This window comes from Salmo trutta, chromosome 14 (genome assembly GCF_901001165.1).
Source record: "Salmo trutta chromosome 14, fSalTru1.1, whole genome shotgun sequence".
Lineage (NCBI taxonomy): Eukaryota > Metazoa > Chordata > Actinopteri > Salmoniformes > Salmonidae > Salmo > Salmo trutta.
The window spans coordinates 8102761-8122078 of record NC_042970.1 but is presented as its reverse complement, the minus strand read 5'-3'; the positions used below and the strand labels follow the sequence as shown (position 1 = coordinate 8122078).

The 19318-nt window shown below is 44.2% G+C and overlaps 2 protein-coding genes across 3 annotated transcripts; one reads left to right on the top strand and one right to left on the bottom strand.

The window, feature by feature from the left end:
* The first annotated feature begins 3963 nt into the window (after nucleotides 1-3963).
* Nucleotides 3964-14372, top strand: sp1 (sp1 transcription factor). Of its 2 annotated transcripts, none has more exons than XM_029774330.1 (7): nucleotides 3964-4157; nucleotides 4807-4883; nucleotides 5809-6900; nucleotides 7759-7966; nucleotides 9648-9789; nucleotides 10231-10421; nucleotides 11742-14372. In XM_029774330.1, exons 1-7 carry the CDS (start codon nucleotides 4151-4153, stop codon nucleotides 12047-12049), a joined length of 2025 nt encoding a protein of 674 aa, XP_029630190.1. In that variant the 5' UTR covers nucleotides 3964-4150; the 3' UTR covers nucleotides 12050-14372. The 2 variants fall into 2 exon arrangements, with proteins under 2 accessions (XP_029630190.1, XP_029630189.1); XM_029774329.1 differs by lacking the exon at nucleotides 3964-4157 and adding an exon at nucleotides 4180-4289 and having other exon boundaries at nucleotides 4805-4883.
* Nucleotides 14373-14673: 301 nt separating this feature from the next.
* Nucleotides 14674-18555, bottom strand: LOC115207323 (cell division cycle-associated protein 7). Its single transcript, XM_029774331.1, has 9 exons — nucleotides 18247-18555; nucleotides 18017-18139; nucleotides 17405-17722; nucleotides 17193-17285; nucleotides 16807-16962; nucleotides 16450-16593; nucleotides 16181-16330; nucleotides 15633-15769; nucleotides 14674-14908 (listed from the first exon to the last, which is right to left on the bottom strand). The coding sequence occupies exons 1-9, from the start codon at nucleotides 18253-18255 to the stop codon at nucleotides 14875-14877; spliced, it is 1164 nt and encodes a 387-aa protein (XP_029630191.1). The 5' UTR covers nucleotides 18256-18555; the 3' UTR covers nucleotides 14674-14874.
* Between the last annotated feature and the right edge of the window lie 763 nt (nucleotides 18556-19318).

Sequence of the window (19318 nt, the reverse complement as noted above, 5' to 3'; positions counted from 1 at the left end):
GGCATTGAATGAGGGTAGTGGCTAGCACTCTCATGGAGTCCTTATCAAGCAGCTTGGACTTTTTAGCCAAAACTTGGTGCTGGCATTAACCTTCCCTAGCACTTCAGTGGCCATGCTCACACCCCCAAGCTTCCATCATGGATGCTTCCTAGGTAGCTAACAGAGGTTTTAGTAGTCAGCACCTCACCTCCTAACTACATTTTTACATTTTAGTCATTTAGCAGACACTCTTACCCAGAGCAACTTACAGTAGTGAATGCATACATTTCATACATTTTTTCTCTCTCCGTATTGGTCCCCCGTGGGAATCAAACCCACAACCCTGGCATTGCAAACACCATGCTCTACCAACTGAGCCACACGGGACCATACTCCGATTTCAGAGGACCTACACAATTTAGGTCTGGACCCAAAAATAACTGCCTCAGTTTTCCCTACAGTAAGTGCAGAGATAGTTTATTATATCCAAGATCATTATATCCAAGCCATTTGCTAACGTTAGTAAGCTCTGTGCTTACTCTCCAATATAGTTTTATTTTTATGAGACACCAGAAGTGTAGAGTCATCCGCAATAAAGGAGAGCAACAACAAGCCTCTTTCCTATTGTTTATATACAGTAAAAACCGTAGAGGCCCAGACACACTCCCCTGCAGAACGCCACCACTTTACCACTAACCTCTACCACTTGCTCCCTACCTGACAAGTAGGACTTTACCCAGCCTCGAGGGATACTGCTTAACCCCAGTGCCTCCAGTTTGGAGATTAGGAGACAGTGGTTAACTGTATCAAAAGGCCTTCTGTAGGTCAAGCAGTACCATTCCACACAGATTTCCCTCATCGATCTCTTTCCTGATGAAGTCAGTCAAGTAAAGTAGACATGAATCAGAGGAGTATGTTTTTCTAAAACCCGACTGATAATCAGACATTAGACCCTGTTTGTTGACATATTCATACATTTGCTCATGTAAAACTCTCTCCAGGATCTTTGATGTTATACTGAGTATAGATACAGGCCTGTAATTCCCAGGGTCAGATTGTATCCCTTTTTTATACAGAGGAAAAGGGGGATACCTAGTCAGTTGTACAACTGAATACATTCAAATTAAATGTGTCTTCCGCATTTAACCCAAAACCTCTGAATCAGAGAGGTGCGGGTTGAACTTTATCTTGTTTCATGCCCTTAGGAAAGATGCATTGTTGAAGAGAGAGAGATGAACGATATGCATAATACAAGGAAAAACAGAACAAAACATTGATAATCATCATAATAGTCACAAACTCACAAAATGTTTGCAATGATGTTAATGTTGACCAGAGCTGAAAAATCATAGGCCACATGACAATCACAGAAGTTCCCTCTTGAGAAAAAAGTGAGTTATTATATTCTATAGCCTAACAACTGCCAATATTGGTAGAAATCTTTCAGTGCACATCGTCAGTCTAACGTAAAACGTTATAAAACTTTCTTGCACTGGCTATTTGCTCAAGCAAAAACAAGGACATATTTAGAAAACATGGTCGAAAAACAAACCGCATGCAGATGCTGACACCAAACTACAGTATTTCAAGGACAAAAAAAAAAGTTTTAAAAAAAGAAGCAAATCTTCCATTCCAAGCCTACCTTCACTGAAACACCGCAGGTTTCAATTCTGGTTTGTCACACTGCGCTCACCGGTCTCGAGTTGCATCTTGTTGTCAGAATAGCACTGCATATTTCATCCAGGTTTTCTTCTGTTTTTCAGATGACAATTTGCTGAAACGGTTCATCCTGGATAAATGTTTCAACCTTTATCAACACAAAGTCTAGGCTACATGTTCGCGCCTCTCTTTCTCAACCAATGTGTATAATATATACATCATTTCTGTCAACTCCTCTGACTGTCTCTATACGCGCAAATACAATACAAGGAAGGTAGAAAAGGAAGTTCGTGCGGCTTCAAATGAAGAAGAAAAAAGAGCGTGTGAAACACTTGTGACACACATCCTCCCTGCGTATCAGACGCCAAAAAAACACTGTAGGCTAATAAAGAAGAGCTCACAGTATAGCCCCGTTTATAACTGGTGCTAACTCGCGCCCTTTGTCCTGATCATTTCCACATTCTGATTGTACTTGATTAGATAGTGATTGGATCATATTGAGATCAGATTACGAAACGTACGTGTTAACACAAGGTGTAAACGAGGCTAGTGATTGTGACGTGCACAGGTTATCTAGTATGTACTGTATCCCTTCAAGTTCTATTCCTTGAAATTACTAACAACTTGGTAAAAAATATTTTTTATTATAGGGAATCTACAGGTAACTGCCAAAATAATTGAAACACTTGAGTAAATGATGGATAAAAAGTATATTGAAAGCAGGTGCTTCCACACAAGTGTACCTCCTGAGTTCATGATGCAATTAACATCCATCATGCTTAGGGTCATGTATAAAAATGTGCAGGCCATTATTTTGGTTACCATGGCTATGCCTCCATAGGATGACGATGCCTCCCATCCACATGGCACGAGTGGTCACGGAATGGTTTGATGAGCATGACAACAATGTAAACCATATGCCAAGGTATCTCAAGTCACCAGATCTCAACCCAATTGAAAACAACGTTTTCCACCAACATCAACAAAACTCCAATAGATGGAATTTCTCACGGAAGAATGGTGTCGCATCCCTCCAATAGAGTTCCAGACAACTGGAGAATCTATGCCAAGGTGCATTGAAGCTGTTCTGATTGGTGTTGGTGTTTTCTTTATTTTGGCAGTTACCTGTATAATAGCAACACTATTTTAAAGATTTTCAAACAAGATTGAAATATAGGCTACCTGGGACCATGATCTTTCAAACCGTAGTCATATTTGTATTTATTTATTTATTGTTTCATATTAAAATCAATTCCCTACAGTAGGGTTAGGCATAGATGCAGATGGGCTGTGATGTGATGACAGGTGTTCTGTTATACTTGGGAGGTTGGTTCCACAAAGAAAACATATGGCCTTTATTAAAACCTATTTATAACCTAAATATTATTGTCAATATCCACTGTGAGGATATCAAAAAATGGCTACTAAAAACAACATCTATGTGCTTCTGGATATCTACAAGATGGGCTTGGAGGAGAACAGTTGGGGATGTAGTACCACTGAGCGATGGATTGGGGGTGGAGTGTGGACTGGAGGGGGTAGTCCACTTCGATGAGAGGGCGGAGGGTGTGTGGCTGTCCTGCATTGGCAACTCCACACTTCCATCCTAAGGGGACTGAAATGTTTACCCCGGCCACATGTGTTCCACGGACACCCCCTCACACATAAAAACCCTCCCACCCACGACAAAATCTCCTCCCAGCGCTATCAAAACGAGTCCCTGTACATTGAAGGGTCTCTCCACCCACCCTGGTCCCAGCCCTCCCCTTGCACGTTCCCAAGCCCACACTGTTATCCAGGCAGGGAGTGGCCAGCGGAAAAAGTTTAGCCCCATCTGTTGCTGAGTGATTTCTAAACCTCCCTCCTGTATTTGCATTATGTTGTAAAGGATGTATGAAACATTGTATGATATCTTTCGTTGTGAATGTGGCCTATTTTTGTTACTGTTGGGCTCGTCAACAACAATTTATTTAGGTCATGTTTGTCAATGGCGCCTTTTCCGCCAAAAACACTCTAGTCAACGTAACCGCTAAAAGGTACAACCTACCATTTGTTGACCCCACCCAAATACCCGCCCATAGCCACATCCCCATTGGTCAGCTCTTCCCATTTTAGAATAACTACAATTCTCATTGGGTAGCGGTTGGTGTCACTCATACATGGGGTGCACTTGATTCAAGTTGCACGGTGTGGCATGCAAGCACTCCGGGAGCAAAATTACAGTCGTTCCACAGGTTTTTCTTAGCGCACAAATGTACAAGCCGATGTAGCTCAGTTACTAAATCAAGCTCACACTGCTCAACGTAGAAAAACCCCCGCGAGGGAGTCGTAGTTATGAAAGAAAACAGCATTTTCATTGGCCCACAACAACACAATTCGACATCTGATTGGATAATATTTTTTCCCTTCTTTTTCTCCTTCGTAGGCAAAACCATCATGTTTGGTTGATGAGCAAAAAAAAAGTTGATGTCAACCTGAAAGAAGCCCGAGAAACTCCTCCCGTCTCGAAATTATGAGTGGTAGGTGAACTTTTTTTCCTTCTTCCCCCATTTCAGAAGTAGCTACAGTAGTTTCTAAAAGTCTATGAAGCTAACTAATAGTAGGTGATTGTTAATGGAGCAGATAAAACTAGGCAAATCTGAAATTACAAAGGTCTCAAAACTCTTCAGCTATTTAGTCCTACATTTGATAACCATTTATTGAATCTTAGCTAACGTTAACGAGCTAATGGTTAGCCAGTCACTTAGGATGAAAAGTCGAATGAGGTAGCTAGCTAGCTGGCTAAATTAGCTAACAACTAGATAAGGTTGGAAAACATGCATTTGTTAGCCTAATTTACAACTCCTCGAATATCATGTCATTAGCTAGTCAGTCAGCTAACGTTAGTTAGCTCTTGTGGTTGTGTAATTAAGACCCACTAATCGTTCCCATGCTATGAGCTAGCTATTTTAGCTACTTTCTTTAGCCAAGTTAGCAGCTGTTTTACGGATGTTTTGAAAAACGTACATAACTAGTTTGCTAGTTCGTGGTATTAGCAGTGTTTTTATCTAATTAAAGTATCAAAGTCGTGTCAGCTGTACTATCTAGCTTGCTTGTTTAACTGCCAACTAATATCAGGAAAGCTAGCTACTGTTAGCAGCTAATCCATTTGCAACGTTACATTTACAGACCAACAGGATGAAATGGCCGCGATGGTGGAAAGCGGTGGAGGCTTCCTTCAAAAGCGAAACACAAATACCGGACAAGTATGATTGCCAGTCAAATAACATTACACATTCCCAGATAACGTGCATTCAATGTATTCCTCTGATGTTTGCTAGAGACGTCACCCCTTTACCCCCCCTCCTCCATGACATCTAACGTTAACTAGCTAGAAAAGTAGCAAGCATTGAGACATTGTTAGCTAGCTAGCTATGGATAAATGCGTAGCTTAACTGTGGTCAGTGGTGGGAATTGGTTTTTGATCAGTGTTGTTGATTTTTCTCACAAGCACATGTCACTTGGGGTGGGGATATAGGCAGTCGTAGAGGTGGAAGATCCCACACGGGGAGTTCCTGCCAGCCCCGTACAGCCAACTCGCACAGCCCATTTTGGCTGGCGTCGGAGGGGGGTGGCTTCGGCTGAGTGAGCTAGTTTATAGGGCAAGATAAAGGTGTGGGTGGGTTGGGGGAGGGGAAGTTTAGCCCGCCGCTGCTCTTGAAGAAAAATGTGATCCCACCCATTTGCCACTGGCGATAGGCCATTTCCTCTCCCTTGGTTCGCCCTCTCACTCATGCCTGCTGCAGCACATACGCTGGAATGCTGTGTGTACTGTCACATTTCACTGTAGGTGTGATGTTAAAACCAAGGCAATTGTGACAAGAATTTGACATTATTATGTTAATTATTGTTTTTTTTCTTTCACTGTGGTTTAATTTGTTTTAATTTAACCCTTTCAGACTAGATTTGGTTTCTCTTATGAACACTTTGAAAAGCAGATCACAGGGTCACATCAAACAGAACCCCATTGGTAAAGTTTTGTGAGCTATTGTGATGCTGTATCTTATTTATTGATTAGATCCCCATTTAGATGTTGCATATGTAGGAGCTACTCTTCCTGTGAACAATTTGTTGAGTTTGTATACTGTACTAGTAGCTTCACAACAAAAATCCAACGTATTTTTATTGCAGGACTCCCAGCAGCCCTCTCCTTTAGCTCTGTTGGCAGCGACCTGTAGTAGAATCGACACCCCGGGCGAGAGTGACTCTGGCTCCGAACAACAGTTAGACCTAAGCCAAGCCCAGCTGACCCAGACAGCCAATGGGAGCTGGCAGATCATCCCGGTCAGTCTCGGTAGCTCCAGTGGTTCCAACACCATCACTACTGACACCACTGGCATGGTCATGACCGCGGGCGACTCAGGGAAGAACAGGGGGCAGCAGGTGTTGACATCGGTCTCTAGTGGGCACCAGGGACAGCAGCAGTATGTGCTGTCCTCAGCTCCTTCTCTACAGGGCCAGCAGGTCCTCACCATGTCTGGGGGCCAGGTTGTGTCCATGCCAAACATCCATTACCAGGTGATCCCTCAGTTCCAGACGGTGGATGGCCAGCATCTACAGTTTGCCCAGGCAGGGGTGCAGCAGGACCCTAATGCAGCTGGGGCCGGACAGTTCCAGCTAGTCTCCTCGCCTAACGGGGGTCAGCAGCTGGTTAGAGCAGGGAGTGGAGGAAATATCCTAACCATGCCCGCCGGGCTCCTACAGCAAGCCATCCCACTACAGAACCTAGGTCTGGGTAACAGCGTCCTGCAGAACAACCAGGGACAGTTCCAGTTGGCTAATATGCCTGGGCTCCTAAATGGCAATATCACCCTCCTTCCGGTCAGTGCAGCTAGTGGCTCTGAAGGAGACGGAGGCTCTAACCAGCAGCTGATGCAGCAGGTAGTGTCAACCTCTGGCACGTACTACACCAACTCAACTACCACCACCACTCAGACAGGCACCTCGTATGGAGGCATGACACAGCAGACTCAGAGCACCAACGGCTTCCAGAACTCTGGTGGCGGGATCCCCATTCAGCCAGATAACAGAGATCAGCTGCAGCAGATCCTCATTCAACCCCAGCAGCTCATCCAAGGAGGGACCTCCCTGCAGACAATCTCAGCCGGGGGACAGGTGTTCGCGACCCCAACGCTTACCCAGGATGCCCTGCAGAACCTGCAAATTCAGACCATCCCCAACACCTCTCCTATCCTGCTGAGGACCGTCGGGCTCAACGGACAGGTGAGCTAGAATGAGTTCTACTCAAGCTTTTCGGAATGTATTTGTTGATTGGTGCTAGCGCCCTAGTTACAGGCTCTGACTACGTTATTATAAGATGATAATCAGTTCTCAGGTATAACCCTTGGCCCTATAGCTTACATTTTACATTTAGCACATTGGTTCTCAACCTTTTTCCTTTACTGTACCACCAACTGAATATTGCTCTGTCTGGAGTACCCCTGAAGTACCCCCTCCTGCAGTTTACCAGTAGGCCTATGGTCTCATGAGTCTTATCATAGTACCCCACAGAGTAGTCTATGTGGATAGACCAGGTACCCCCGGGGGGGGGGGGGGGTCATAGTACCCCATGTGGATAGGCCAGGTACCCCCGGGGGGGTCATAGTACCCCATGTGGATAGGCCAGGTACCCCTGGGGGGGTCATAGTACCCCATGTGGATAGTCCAGGTACCCCCAGAGGGGTCATAGTACCCCATGTGGATAGTCCAGGTACGTGGTAACCCTGGTTGGGAACCACTGACTTACAGACACCTCTGTCTTTCTCCTATGATCCAATGTACCAATGATCTCTGTGCAGATGATGTATGATGTTTTAATTTCTGAATAATTGTGATGAAGGAAACCACTGATGCCAGAGAGAAAACAAAAAGGGGGAAAACATGAAGAAATGTAAACTCATCTCAGTCCAACAAAATGGAAAATATTACTTACCGTAATTTCCGGACTATTGAGCGCACCTGAATATAATATAAAAAAGTAGGGGCTTATAGTCCGGAAATTACGGTAAATGTGCCCGTTCCTAATCGATCAATAGGGACTTCCTCGATCTGCTAATCAATTCCTCTACCTCATCCCTCCAGGTGAGCTGGCAGACCCTCCAGCTGCAGAGCCCAGCGGGGACCCAGATCACCCTGGCCCCCATGCAGGGTCTCTCTCAGCTGGGCCAAGCCCAGGGAGGTACCATGCAACTCCCTGGCCTGCACACCATCAACCTCAACACACTGCAGAACTCAGGTTTACAGATGCACCAGCTACAAGGAGTCCCCATCACCATCTCTAACACAGCTGGTACGTGTTCTGCTGAGGACCGAATTCACACTTATCCTATTGAATTTGTCTTTTACAACAGCTCATAGAAACGCATTGAGTAACGCGTTCATAAATGGGGAAAAAAGGACAGGTATTAATAAAGGTTTTGAAGTGTCTGTACTATGTCTAGGAGATAATTTTTTGGGGGGGACCCAAAATTACCTCCATACTTGTGTTTGTATGGGTCCTTCAGACGAGTCTCGTGACACTTGTGTAGGTCGTAGAGCAAGATGGAGACCACCATCGTGTTCGCCAGAGTCTCTTTCCATTGATTGGTCATAATAGTTTGATGCCAAACCGTTCAGACGCGAAAGGCCGACCTAGACGGATACGGTGGATTGAGACGCAGCCCATATCTTAAACTCCAGCAAAAATCGGTCAGTTTATTTGTTTTAATGTTACTTAGCTTGACACACGGGTGGTCACGGTTGTAGACTTACCCATATCTGCACTTTAATTGTTGTCACCAGAAAGGTTTTCATTACAGTTGGTTGGTTTTGAATTATTTGATGTCAACAAACAAATGTAGCTTGATGCCTGGAATGCAAAGTAGTGCTAAGTAAGCCAACTGGTTTGCCTTGTTCACGCTACATGGTGCCAGTATCTGCATGGTGTGTGTTCAGAGTAACAGACCATTGGTGTGCATTGACTAAGCATTTCCTTTACTCCTCTGTGGGTCAGTGACAATCATCTGGTAAGAGGTTTGTCTGGTCCGGCAGTCAGCTGGAGTAGGGGAGGGGTGTGACCACCCCACCCACCCTGTCGGTGTCTTATCAAAGCCCCCACACACACACACACACACACATTAGGTGGGTGTGTCCAACTTTGCCCTGTTCCTACCAGCATTTACATTTTATGGCTTGGCTCTAGTTTTTCTCTGTCCTGAAATTAGACTTGAAATTCAACATGGATTTCCCAATGTCTAAACCTGACTATACTGGTTGGACTTGTAGTTTAATTTGGGTAGGATAATAATATGTTTAAACTGGTTTAGTCTCCACAGTACAATGACAGAATAATAATCAGCTGCTATTGTATTTGGTCTGTTGACTGTCAAGCGGTTCTCTTTATGCTAAGCGGGTTCTCTTTATGCTAAGCGGGTTCTCTTTATGCTAAGCGGGTTCTCTTTATGCTAAGCGGGTTCTCTTTATGCTGAGCGGGTTCTCTTTATGCTGAGCGGGTTCTCTTTATGCTGAGCGGGTTCTCTTTATGCTGAGCGGGTTCTCTTTATGCTAAGCGGGTTCTCTTTGTGCTGAGCGCGTTCTCTTTGTGCTGAGCGCGTTCTCTTTGTGCTGAGCGGTTCTCTTTGTGCTGAGCGGTTCTCTTTGTGCTGAGCGGTTCTCTTTGTGCTGAGCGGTTCTCTTTGTGCTGAGCGGTTCTCTTTGTGCTAAGCGGTTCTCTTTGTGCTAAGCGGTTCTCTTTGTGCTAAGCAGTTCTCTGCACCGGATAGAACATCTGCTAAACTGTGTACGTGACCAATGAAATTTGATTTTACTTGGTGATTTTGTATCTGTAATGCCCAATGGTTCTAGATACACACCTAAACCAATTGATTTGTCACAGTAAGCTTTCATGAACGGGAAGGCCAATGATGTTTGTAAACACTGAATATACTGTATGTCTATTGTAAAGGCTGAAGTTCCTGTTTATTCCTCTACAGGAGACCAGGGTTTGCAGACAGCGGGGGACAGTCTGGATGACGGCACAGTGATGGAGGAGGGAGACACATCCCCTCAGCCTCAGAACCGCCGGACACGCAGGGAAGCTTGCACCTGTCCCTTCTGTAAGGACGGAGAGGCACGGTATGTAACATCTGAGTCTAAGCTGGGTTCCTTCTGTAAGGACGGAGAGACACGGAGGTAACATCTGAGTCTGTCAACACTACTACATTATCGGGAAACGTGAAGAGCTGGGTCAAATGTTGGTTTTATTACCCAGAAGCCTTTCTGTTGATTTTATGATGATGTAGCCAGGAACCAGGTTATATGGTTATAACCAGGTTTCAGGAAGAACCACTGGCCCTATTGCTTATGACTCATTTGCAGATACTTCTGTCTTTCTCCTATTGGTCCCAACGTAACAATGACCACTGTGCAGATTAGATTTTAATTTAGGAATAATCCTGATGAATAAAAAATGCTGATGCCAGAGAGGGGGGAAAAATATAGAAAATAATAACAATGCAACCACATCAAATAGCCTAACAGCAAAATGACTATCAGTTCCCCCTTTTTCCTGTTCAGAGATCCCAATAAGAAGAAGCAGCATATCTGTCACATGCCAGGTTGTGGAAAGGTGTACGGTAAGACATCTCACCTGAGAGCTCACCTTCGCTGGCACACTGGAGAACGACCCTTCGTCTGCAGCTGGTCCTTCTGTGGGAAGAAATTCACTCGCTCAGACGAACTGCAACGTCACAAGAGGACACACACAGGTGAGCCGGCCAAGCCGATTTTAAAATACATCTTTATTGATCCGTTATACAGAGACGATAGATGGGTTGGTTGTTTAGCAACAAAACCGACATGCGCAACTATGGAGCAAAACAGACGGGGTTGGCTTCGATTGTTGACAACATGTCAACTATATATTTCATCTCCAATGTTTATTGAAAACAAAATGAAGTTGCACAATGAGCACTTTTCTCTCTAATACGTCGTTACAATTGTTGGCTAGCTAGCTAATTTGATCTATATTAGCTGTGACATCCATCAGAACACCTCAAAACAAGACATGGTATCAAGAACAAGGTCAAACTAGCTGAAACCAGTCACTTAGGATTCCCCACATGGCAGTTTCTTGTCATTGTTGCTCGCTATCTGACCATCCAGAATCACAACACAAGGCCTTCTGCCCCATTGAAGAGCCCGCATCATTTTCGTGACATTGTCAGCTAACCCGTCTATGGAAGTTGTCAATTTAGTGCTCACCGTACCCAGCCTCACCACACAAGACTGGTTTGGATATATCCCTGACCAATATGGCTTCCATTTTCACCCCATTCTGAGACTTTTGAGTTTGACACAGCCCCTCTAGTAATTTTAAAGCTGCAAAATGTCACTTTTGTGCGACCTGAACAATTTCACATAGAATTGTCAGTTATAGATCTGCGCTTTTTCTATGCTTCCTGTATCTTTTTACTTTCAGTTTTGTACACCAGCTTCAAACAGCTGAAAAATATATTTTTGGTTATGGAAAATATATTTCATGATGATAGAATGATTCTCTACACTAGACTTTCTTGTTTTGTCACACAAACTGAAATCAGGCAAACTATTAGAATCTTAGCAACCAGGAAATAATGGAGCGATTTCTGCATAGTGCATCTCTATGGTTTGTTCACTGTCACTGCTGACTAGGACAATGAGTTTTCCCTGACCTTGAGATCACTGGACGAGGAACAACTCTGGGCCCTAGTTACAGCCTCTGACTAGGTTATTATATGGTGATAACCAGGTCTCGGGAATAACCTTTGACCCTATTGCGTAACGATCTACATTTTCAGTCATTTACAGATACTTCTGTCTTTCTCCTATTGGTCCCAATGTTACAATGACCTCTGTGCAGATTAGGTATGTTTTTTATTTTCATTTCTGAATAATCATGATGAAAGAAACCACTGATGCCAGAGAGAGAGAATATAAAGTGAAAAAAAGAGAAGACAAATAAGGAGACATTTGTTCTGTTTTGAAGGAGACACTCTCCAGGTTACAAGATAATCACTACTAACCTGTAACCTCTTCATGCCGTCTAGGTGAGAAGAAGTTCACGTGTACGGAGTGTCCAAAGCGCTTCATGCGCAGCGACCACCTCTCCAAACACCTCAAGACCCACCTCAACAAGAAAGGAACAACCGGTGGCGCTGTGACCTCCGATAACTCCGCCCCTCAGTCGGGTGGAGGCGGAGCCGCAGATGGCAGAGCCGGGGGTGTGGTCAATGACCAGCACGCCCTCATCGCCATGGAGACACTGTCGCCCGAGGGCATCGCCCGATTGGCCAGCAGCGGCATCAACGTGATGCAGGTGGCTGACCTGCACTCCATCAACAGTAATGGATATTGATTACTGATTGGTTGATTGGATGTGGTGGTCAGGACAGTAGTGGAGCAGCGGACATTGATCTATAAGGGCTATATGTGTCTAGATTATTTCCAGTAAAACTAAGGGCTAATAATAGGAAGGGAGGGGAGAGCTCTGTTTAGATATTTTTGAGAGCTGAGACAGGATCCAGGGAGTCCCTGTCCCTTTAGATACACTGCTATGGTGCATTTCCACGACCTTACCATTTCATTGGCTGTGAGTCGGGTGGAGAGGAGTCTAGATGTTACCTACCTAGACGTGATCGATAATGGAAGGGAATGAATGGTACTACTACAGTGGTTATCATAGGTTGTCCGAACTTTAACACATTCACAAAGGCACCTTCTCTGGAACACAATACAAAATCCATCACTTCCAATCTCTATTTGTACAGAATGCAGATACACACTACTGCTACTCAGTCCAGTGCTCTGCTCACCTCCCTACTCCCTCCCCATGGCTAGGAGCCACCCCCCCTCTCAGGTCTCTTCTTGTCCAACCCCCCTCTGTGTATAGTACAGTATACACCAGGGATAACTTCAGTACTCCACTGTACTAGCTGGTTGAGTGTGTTGGGCCTCGCCTGGTCTCTCACACCTTCTCTCGTCTAGCCCAGTATCACTGTTGGTTCTTTCTCATTGGAGGCCAGTGTGGATGGGGGAGGGGCTTATCATTATTTGGTCACTAGTGACGTCTGGGGCCTGTTCAGGAGGATGTAACGTTACACAACGTTCAGATATGGTGTAGAACAGAAGTGATTGTGGGATAGAATAGGGAATCTGCTCTGTTCTTTCTATATTTGTATCTGTAGCGTTTGGCACGTTTCATGTCCCTGAATACAGCCCAGACCCAGGAGCATTAATCAGCAGGGGATGGAGGACACACTCTGGCACCCTATCACCTACATAGGGTCCTGGTCAAAAGTAGTGCACTAAATAGGGAATAGGGTGCCATTTTTGGACACAAATCTAAAATCGTCATGAAATATGTCCTTGTTTTTTGCCTTTTTATATGATTATTATATAGGTACACATTCAAGCCATCATGCTTTGATACATTTATCATAGCAAAAAAGAAAATTTGGGATAACTTTTTTTGTATGTACATATGTTTTTTTTCTCTTTTTTTTTTTCTTGTGTAAAGCTACGGAAATTCTTAGCATAGGAAGGATCAACTGAACTTTATATGGTTGCAAGAGATTGCCTTTCTGTTGTGAGTCTCTCATACACAATCAATCTTAAACTTCTATTATTATAAACTTTTATATAAATGTAGATTTTGTTTAAACTATTTCAAAAGTGTTCTGTCTATAGAATGAACTATGTATGTATTCAATACAGTCCAGTCCCAGTACATATTATTTACTTTGGTATATTTGTCAATTTGCTTCATACTCGAGTACTTTCTCTGATGCATTTGGATATCAAATTCTTCCTTGACTACTTTAACCATTTTTTTTTTTCGTCTTATTTCCAAATAATGCAAAAAATTAATTTCAGCTAAAACCAAAAATCCATATTCTGTTTAAGAGAACTGGAATGGAACCTTTCATCCTCAGTTCCAGACAGTCTGTCAATATAACCTGACTCTGGTCTTGGTTGTATTACAGCTTGGGTTTCTGTATTAGGGTTGCAAAATAACAGTAACATTCCCAGGTTTTAAAGAAATCTTGGTTGGGATTCCTGGATTTCCTGCTTATGCTTTTCCCTTTTCCAGGAATTTAACTTTTCTGGGAAAACCACATTTTACTGGCATTTTACAACCCTACTTCTGTAACAGCACTGGCCTGCATGTTTTGGAAGAAAGATGTATGATTTATTTCATAAAAGAACAGCGTCATAGGTCTCAAACAAAGCCAGGGTCTAACAAACTTGATCAAACGTTAAGATTGACCTCGTCACTATTTAATCCAGTCAGTTTCGGTAGTGTGGTCAGTCAGATGTTGTATTGCAGAAGACTGACTAGCTGGGATTCTAAAAGTGCGTCTCAAATGGCACCCTATTCCCTATGTAGTACTATGGGCCCTGGTTAATAGTAGTGCACTAAAGGGAACAGGGTGCCATTTTGGATACACCTTTGAAGGGTGTTACTTAACTCCCTATTGGTAGCTTGATCAACTACAAGTTGTGGGAAATGTATTTTCAGTATTTGATTTGTACTCCTATCCTTCCTCGCAATTTGGTTTTCAGACAAGTGCCCTTAACATGTTTTTATTTCATATAAAAAAAAAGGGAGTTGGTTTTGTTATTTTTGAATGTTATTACTACAAATGCCAACAGCTGGATTAAAAATTATGAATACAAGATGTGTGATCTGTTCTTTTAGATTTATGATCCTATTGACGGAGTTGGTCGAGCATGGCACTTGCAACGCCAGGTTTGTGGGTTTGGCGCCAACCATGCACACGTGACTTAAATCCCTTCGGATAAGTGTCTGCTAAATGGTATATTCTTTAAATCTGACGTCGTTTTGTCCGCCCCTTTGGCATCTTAGGAGAGTTGACTGGTGTTGTGTCAAGTCCTCAGTAAAGTGAACGACTAACATTCAAATATTCCGTTTTTAAATGTGACCTTAAAATAAATCTGGTTTTATTGACTAAACTCAGACACCGTCAAAAGTAATTTATTTAAAAAAAATCTGATTTTAAAAATCAAAAACAGCAATAGCAACAATGTTAGACACTATAGAACATAAACCTCATCTGGATAGGTGCCAGTCAAACCGCTGTCTTCCCAGACCAGTGATTTGCAACTGCTCCCCCCTGGTGGTCAGATAAGGACATTGAAGAGGCTCCCATTCATAGATCCTCACTCCTCCCCATTTTTCAGTTTACTGCGAAGACTAGGGGGAAAAAGTCAGTCAAGTATAAATATTCATAATTGCAATACAAGGGAGGAAACCCTTGCTATTCAAAACTACAAGTGGCTTACCCTCTACTTTAGGGCACAGAGGTTGAATTTCAGGGGCCATATGTATCAAACAAACTGATCCTAGATCAGCACTCCTACTCAGAGGCTAGATGCATATGGCCCCTGTCATGTATCATTCCGGTGCTAACCTGCCCGAAGGTGTCATTTTCTTTTTAAAACCAATATGATTGAGTTATCACCAAGCATGGTTGTCATGTGCAAAGGGTTGTTTTCCCAACACTGCATTAGCTATAATTTAATTGCACTATAGCATAAAGACCATGTCCATCCACTACTACTACTACTACAGCACAGCTAGCTAGCCACCTTTCCTACTAACAAACTGTTTATAAATGACTAGACCACACTGGGTTACTCACTATACTAGCATAGAGAAAGGGTTAGAAGACATTTAAAAATCTCATTCCAAGAGTGGACAACAGAAGCTGTGTGTGTTTTTTTTTTTTAAACAAATTCTTATTTACAATGACAGCCTGACCCGGACGACGCTGGACCAATTTTGCGCCGCCCTATGGGACTTCCGATCATGGCCGGTTGTGATACAGCCCGGGATCAAACCCGGGTCTGTAGTGACGCCTCATGCAGTGCCTTAGGATCCTGAGCCAGAGAGAGTAAGGGTTCGGGGTAGAGCTGACCTGCTGAGGTAAGAGTGGACATCAGAGAAGCCGTGGTACTGAGCCAGAGGAAACAGGATTCCGGTTGGGCAGCGTCCGTCTCTGGCACGGCAGAAACTGCAGTTACATATACCTCGACACGGTGGACACCGCCAGGCCTGCAGCAGGGGACAACAAAACAAATACAAATTCGAACTTTAACACTTTCATAACCTCCTAGAGTGTCTGAATGACTCATATGCACCTGCAGCTAGGCTCTAAAGGTCCTGTTAATTAATTCACATGCTACCATGTGGATAGTTAAATGTGGCCATGAATGTAGTGTGCTGTAAGCTACTACCTGCTGATAAGGGAACTACTTTCTAGGAGCAGGGAGACTAAAGACTTTAAAAATATTGATGAATCATTAGTGCTTTTTTCACACACACCATCTGAACCAAGCCAGGCCTCATCAAGCTTAACTGTGCTAGCCTGGTTATGCAACTGTGAGAAAATACATGATCAGAACCAGCACAGTAAGATTTTGGTTGACATGAAAAGGGTATAAAGACAAGTGATGGGGTTCCTACCGGGTCGAGCAGGGCTTTCCTGACGTCCTCTCCGTATCGGTTCCTCAGACACGGGCCACAGAACTGTCCCACTATACCACGACACTCCTCACTACGGCAACACGTTTTGGTGTCGGTAGTCTTTTGGCGACACTGGTGACACGTTGAGCCCTGAGAATCAGACAGACGTCAAATCAACAAGAGACTGCAAAAATACATTTTTGATGCAAATTGGTTAACAAAATTGTATCGTGCACAAGACAATACCCCTTCGGTGAGACCTAACTTACTGTGGCTCTGTTGTACACCTTCTCTGTTGTGTGGTCTGCCACCAGCAGTAGCACGTCCTCAGTGATCTCCTCCACAGGTCTTATGTTGTGAGGTTTAGCCTGTTTGGGACGCGGAGCACTCCTCCGCCTCGGATCACCACGTACCTGGAACAAAAGACGGACCGCTCGTTGATAAATATATTACCACAATAAATCTCTATACATCACAAGCTACATTTCATTCTATCTGAATCTACTGGGGCCACACAAAGCTGAACTTAAACCAAGAAATACTGCGCTAGCTTGGTTACAGCATCCACCATAGGTGCAGCACAGTTTGGGGTCGGTATGATCGTGTCAAAAAGGGTATTTGTTAACCTCCAATAGTTCCTCCTCCAGACTGAGCTCCAGCTCCCTCTCCTCCTGGTGTGCCTCCAAGCTCTCAGCTCCCCCCATGGAGCGGGTCTGTCTCCGGGAGGATCTCTTAGGGTTCGTCCTGGACATCCCTACTGCTCCCTTGGAGCGGGGCGCTCGCTGCAGGGGAAATAGGAAGAGATCAAGGGGCAATGAAGCTGCACTAGCCAATAGAAAAGTTGAAGAAAGCTGCGCTGGCCAATAGAAAAGGTGTTGAAAGTTGAACAGCATCTATCCCACCCAACCTCCCTCACTCACTCACTCCACTGCATCCAATGCATACTCTCTAGGGACTTGAATACATTGAACATGCCCATCCATGGTGAATAAGAAACATGCAATCAACTCACAGAGCCTTTCTCCTTTTTAAGATTGCCTTCTTTGTGACTCTTCAGCAGGGCAGCTCCTGGCATCTTATGCAGATCTGCTATCAACTGAGCCAACTGCAGGAGACAAGAGTTAAAACAAGGATTACACAGCATTAGTTGTACTGATAAACGTGACATTGTTTAATTGTCATTTCTCAGGAGTGTGTGTTCATTTTACCAAAAGGCACGTTTACCATAGCTTTGTTAGCCGTGATGTTCTGGGCCCTCTTGGCCAGAAAAGAGCCACCAGACTGAGCTAGATCATCTGAATCAGACTGTTGTTCAACAGGCTGTGTTGCGTCGGTCACCGGCTTCTCTTCATCTTCAGATCTGACTGTTCCTTCCTTCTCAACCTTAATCTTCCTCTCCTCTTCCTCTTCTTCTTCACTGGAGTGAGGCATTGTTGTGGCTAGTTTACGGGGGCGCAGTACCACCCGTAATGTGAAGCGATAGGGTACAGGCTGTTTTATGGGGCTGCCTTTGAGACCCACTGGATTGTCACCGTCTGAACTCTGGTGGAAAGACGGGTAGATAGATGAAGTAAGAAATAACAGTTGATAACCAGATCTACCTGAATATTATCACGTTTTTGACAACCATATAGATCTACATATGGAACCACTGAATGAGAACGAGGTCCATACAAATCTGATTCTCTCTAAACAGTACATTTTGAAATTAGGCCTATTATTAAAGTAACTTGCTGTGGGTAAAAAATCAGGATTTTACAAGACCCGATTAAATAGCATAAACTCATTGACTGGATAATTTGCAAATAAATGTACAAAATTACACTGATATCAAACCTTGTTATCACATAGATCACTTTCACTGTCAGAAAACCCATAGAACGTTCTGTCATATTCCGAATCCTCTGTGAAAATCTCAGCGAGTTTATTAGAGAGCAAAGATATTCCCAAAACACCAGTCTAGAAGAAGAGGAAAAGAAAACATTTCAAAAGAACGACTAGTTCAGTTATTTGTAACAGTGTAACTAGAATCAATTTAGAGCAAAAAAAAGACGAAACAAAGTTACATTGTCCATTTTGTCGATTGCGGCGGCACTGGGAATCTTAGCTGTGTAGCCTATTGATCAGCCTAGCAAGGTAGCCTATCCAATTATTCTAATTTATCCAGTCAGGCTCGTGTTTATTAGGCACCTAACGGAACAAAACGAACTGAAACAGAGAGCAACTACCTAGCATCCATTAAAAAAATACGTTCGTGTTTGTTTTCCGCTGCAAAATGTTTTCCTTTGCTTGCTTTAATGAACATGACCCAATATTCATTCCACATGTTAAAATCACTGGGAACTCGGATATCTCCGACGGCCGAACAACTGGGAACTCGGATATCTCCGACGGCCGAACGACTGGGAACTCGGATATCTCCGACGGCCGAGCGACTGGGAACTCGGATATCTCCGACGGCCGAGCAACTGGGAACTCGGATATCTCCGACGGCCGAGCAACTGGGAACTCGGATATCTCCGACGGCCGAACGACTGGGAACTCGGATATCTCCGACGGCCGAGCGACTGGGAACTCGGATATCTCCGACGGCCGAGCAACTGGGAACTCGGATATCTCCGACGGCCGAACAACTGGGAACTCGGATATCTCCGACGGCCGAGCGACTGGGAACTCGGATATCTCCGACGGCCGAACAACTGGGAACTCGGATATCTCCGACGGCCGAACGACTGGGAACTCGGATATCTCCGACGGCCGAGCGACTGGGAACTCGGATATCTCCGACGGCCGAACAACTGGGAACTCGGATATCTCCGACGGCCGAACGACTGGGAACTCGGATATCTCCGACGGCCGAGCGACTGGGAACTCGGATATCTCCGACGGCCGAGCGACTGGGAACTAGGATATCTCCGACGGTCGAGCAACTGGGAACTCGGATATCTCCGACGGCCGAGCGTACCGACCGACAGGGAACTCGGGAGAAAAGAAAAACGAGCTCCGAGACCGTATTTAGTTTATGTCAGGGACCATAAACTAAATATCGTTCCTTTAACATATCATATTGATGATGATTTGGAATGGGACAATTTTACCGTAACCTACTTCTTTTCAACAATACAGTCAACAATATAT

What these genes read in the sequence shown, in the direction of transcription:
- sp1 (XM_029774329.1), top strand. Translation starts at nt 4,252, where the DNA reads ATGGAGCAGATAAAACTAGGCAAATCTGAAATTACAAA. An exon ending in GGCAAATCTGAAATTACAAA is followed by an intron (nt 4,290 to 4,804) that starts GGTCTCAAAACT and finishes CGTTACATTTAC; the next exon opens with AGACCAACAGGATGAAATGG. An exon ending in CCGTCGGGCTCAACGGACAG is followed by an intron (nt 6,901 to 7,758) that starts GTGAGCTAGAAT and finishes TCATCCCTCCAG; the next exon opens with GTGAGCTGGCAGACCCTCCA.
- LOC115207323 (XM_029774331.1), bottom strand. An exon ending in GTGATCTATGTGATAACAAG is followed by an intron (nt 17,723 to 18,016) that starts GTTTGATATCAG and finishes TCTTTCCACCAG; the next exon opens with AGTTCAGACGGTGACAATCC. An exon ending in TGGAGGAGGAACTATTGGAG is followed by an intron (nt 16,594 to 16,806) that starts GTTAACAAATAC and finishes CTTTTGTTCCAG; the next exon opens with GTACGTGGTGATCCGAGGCG.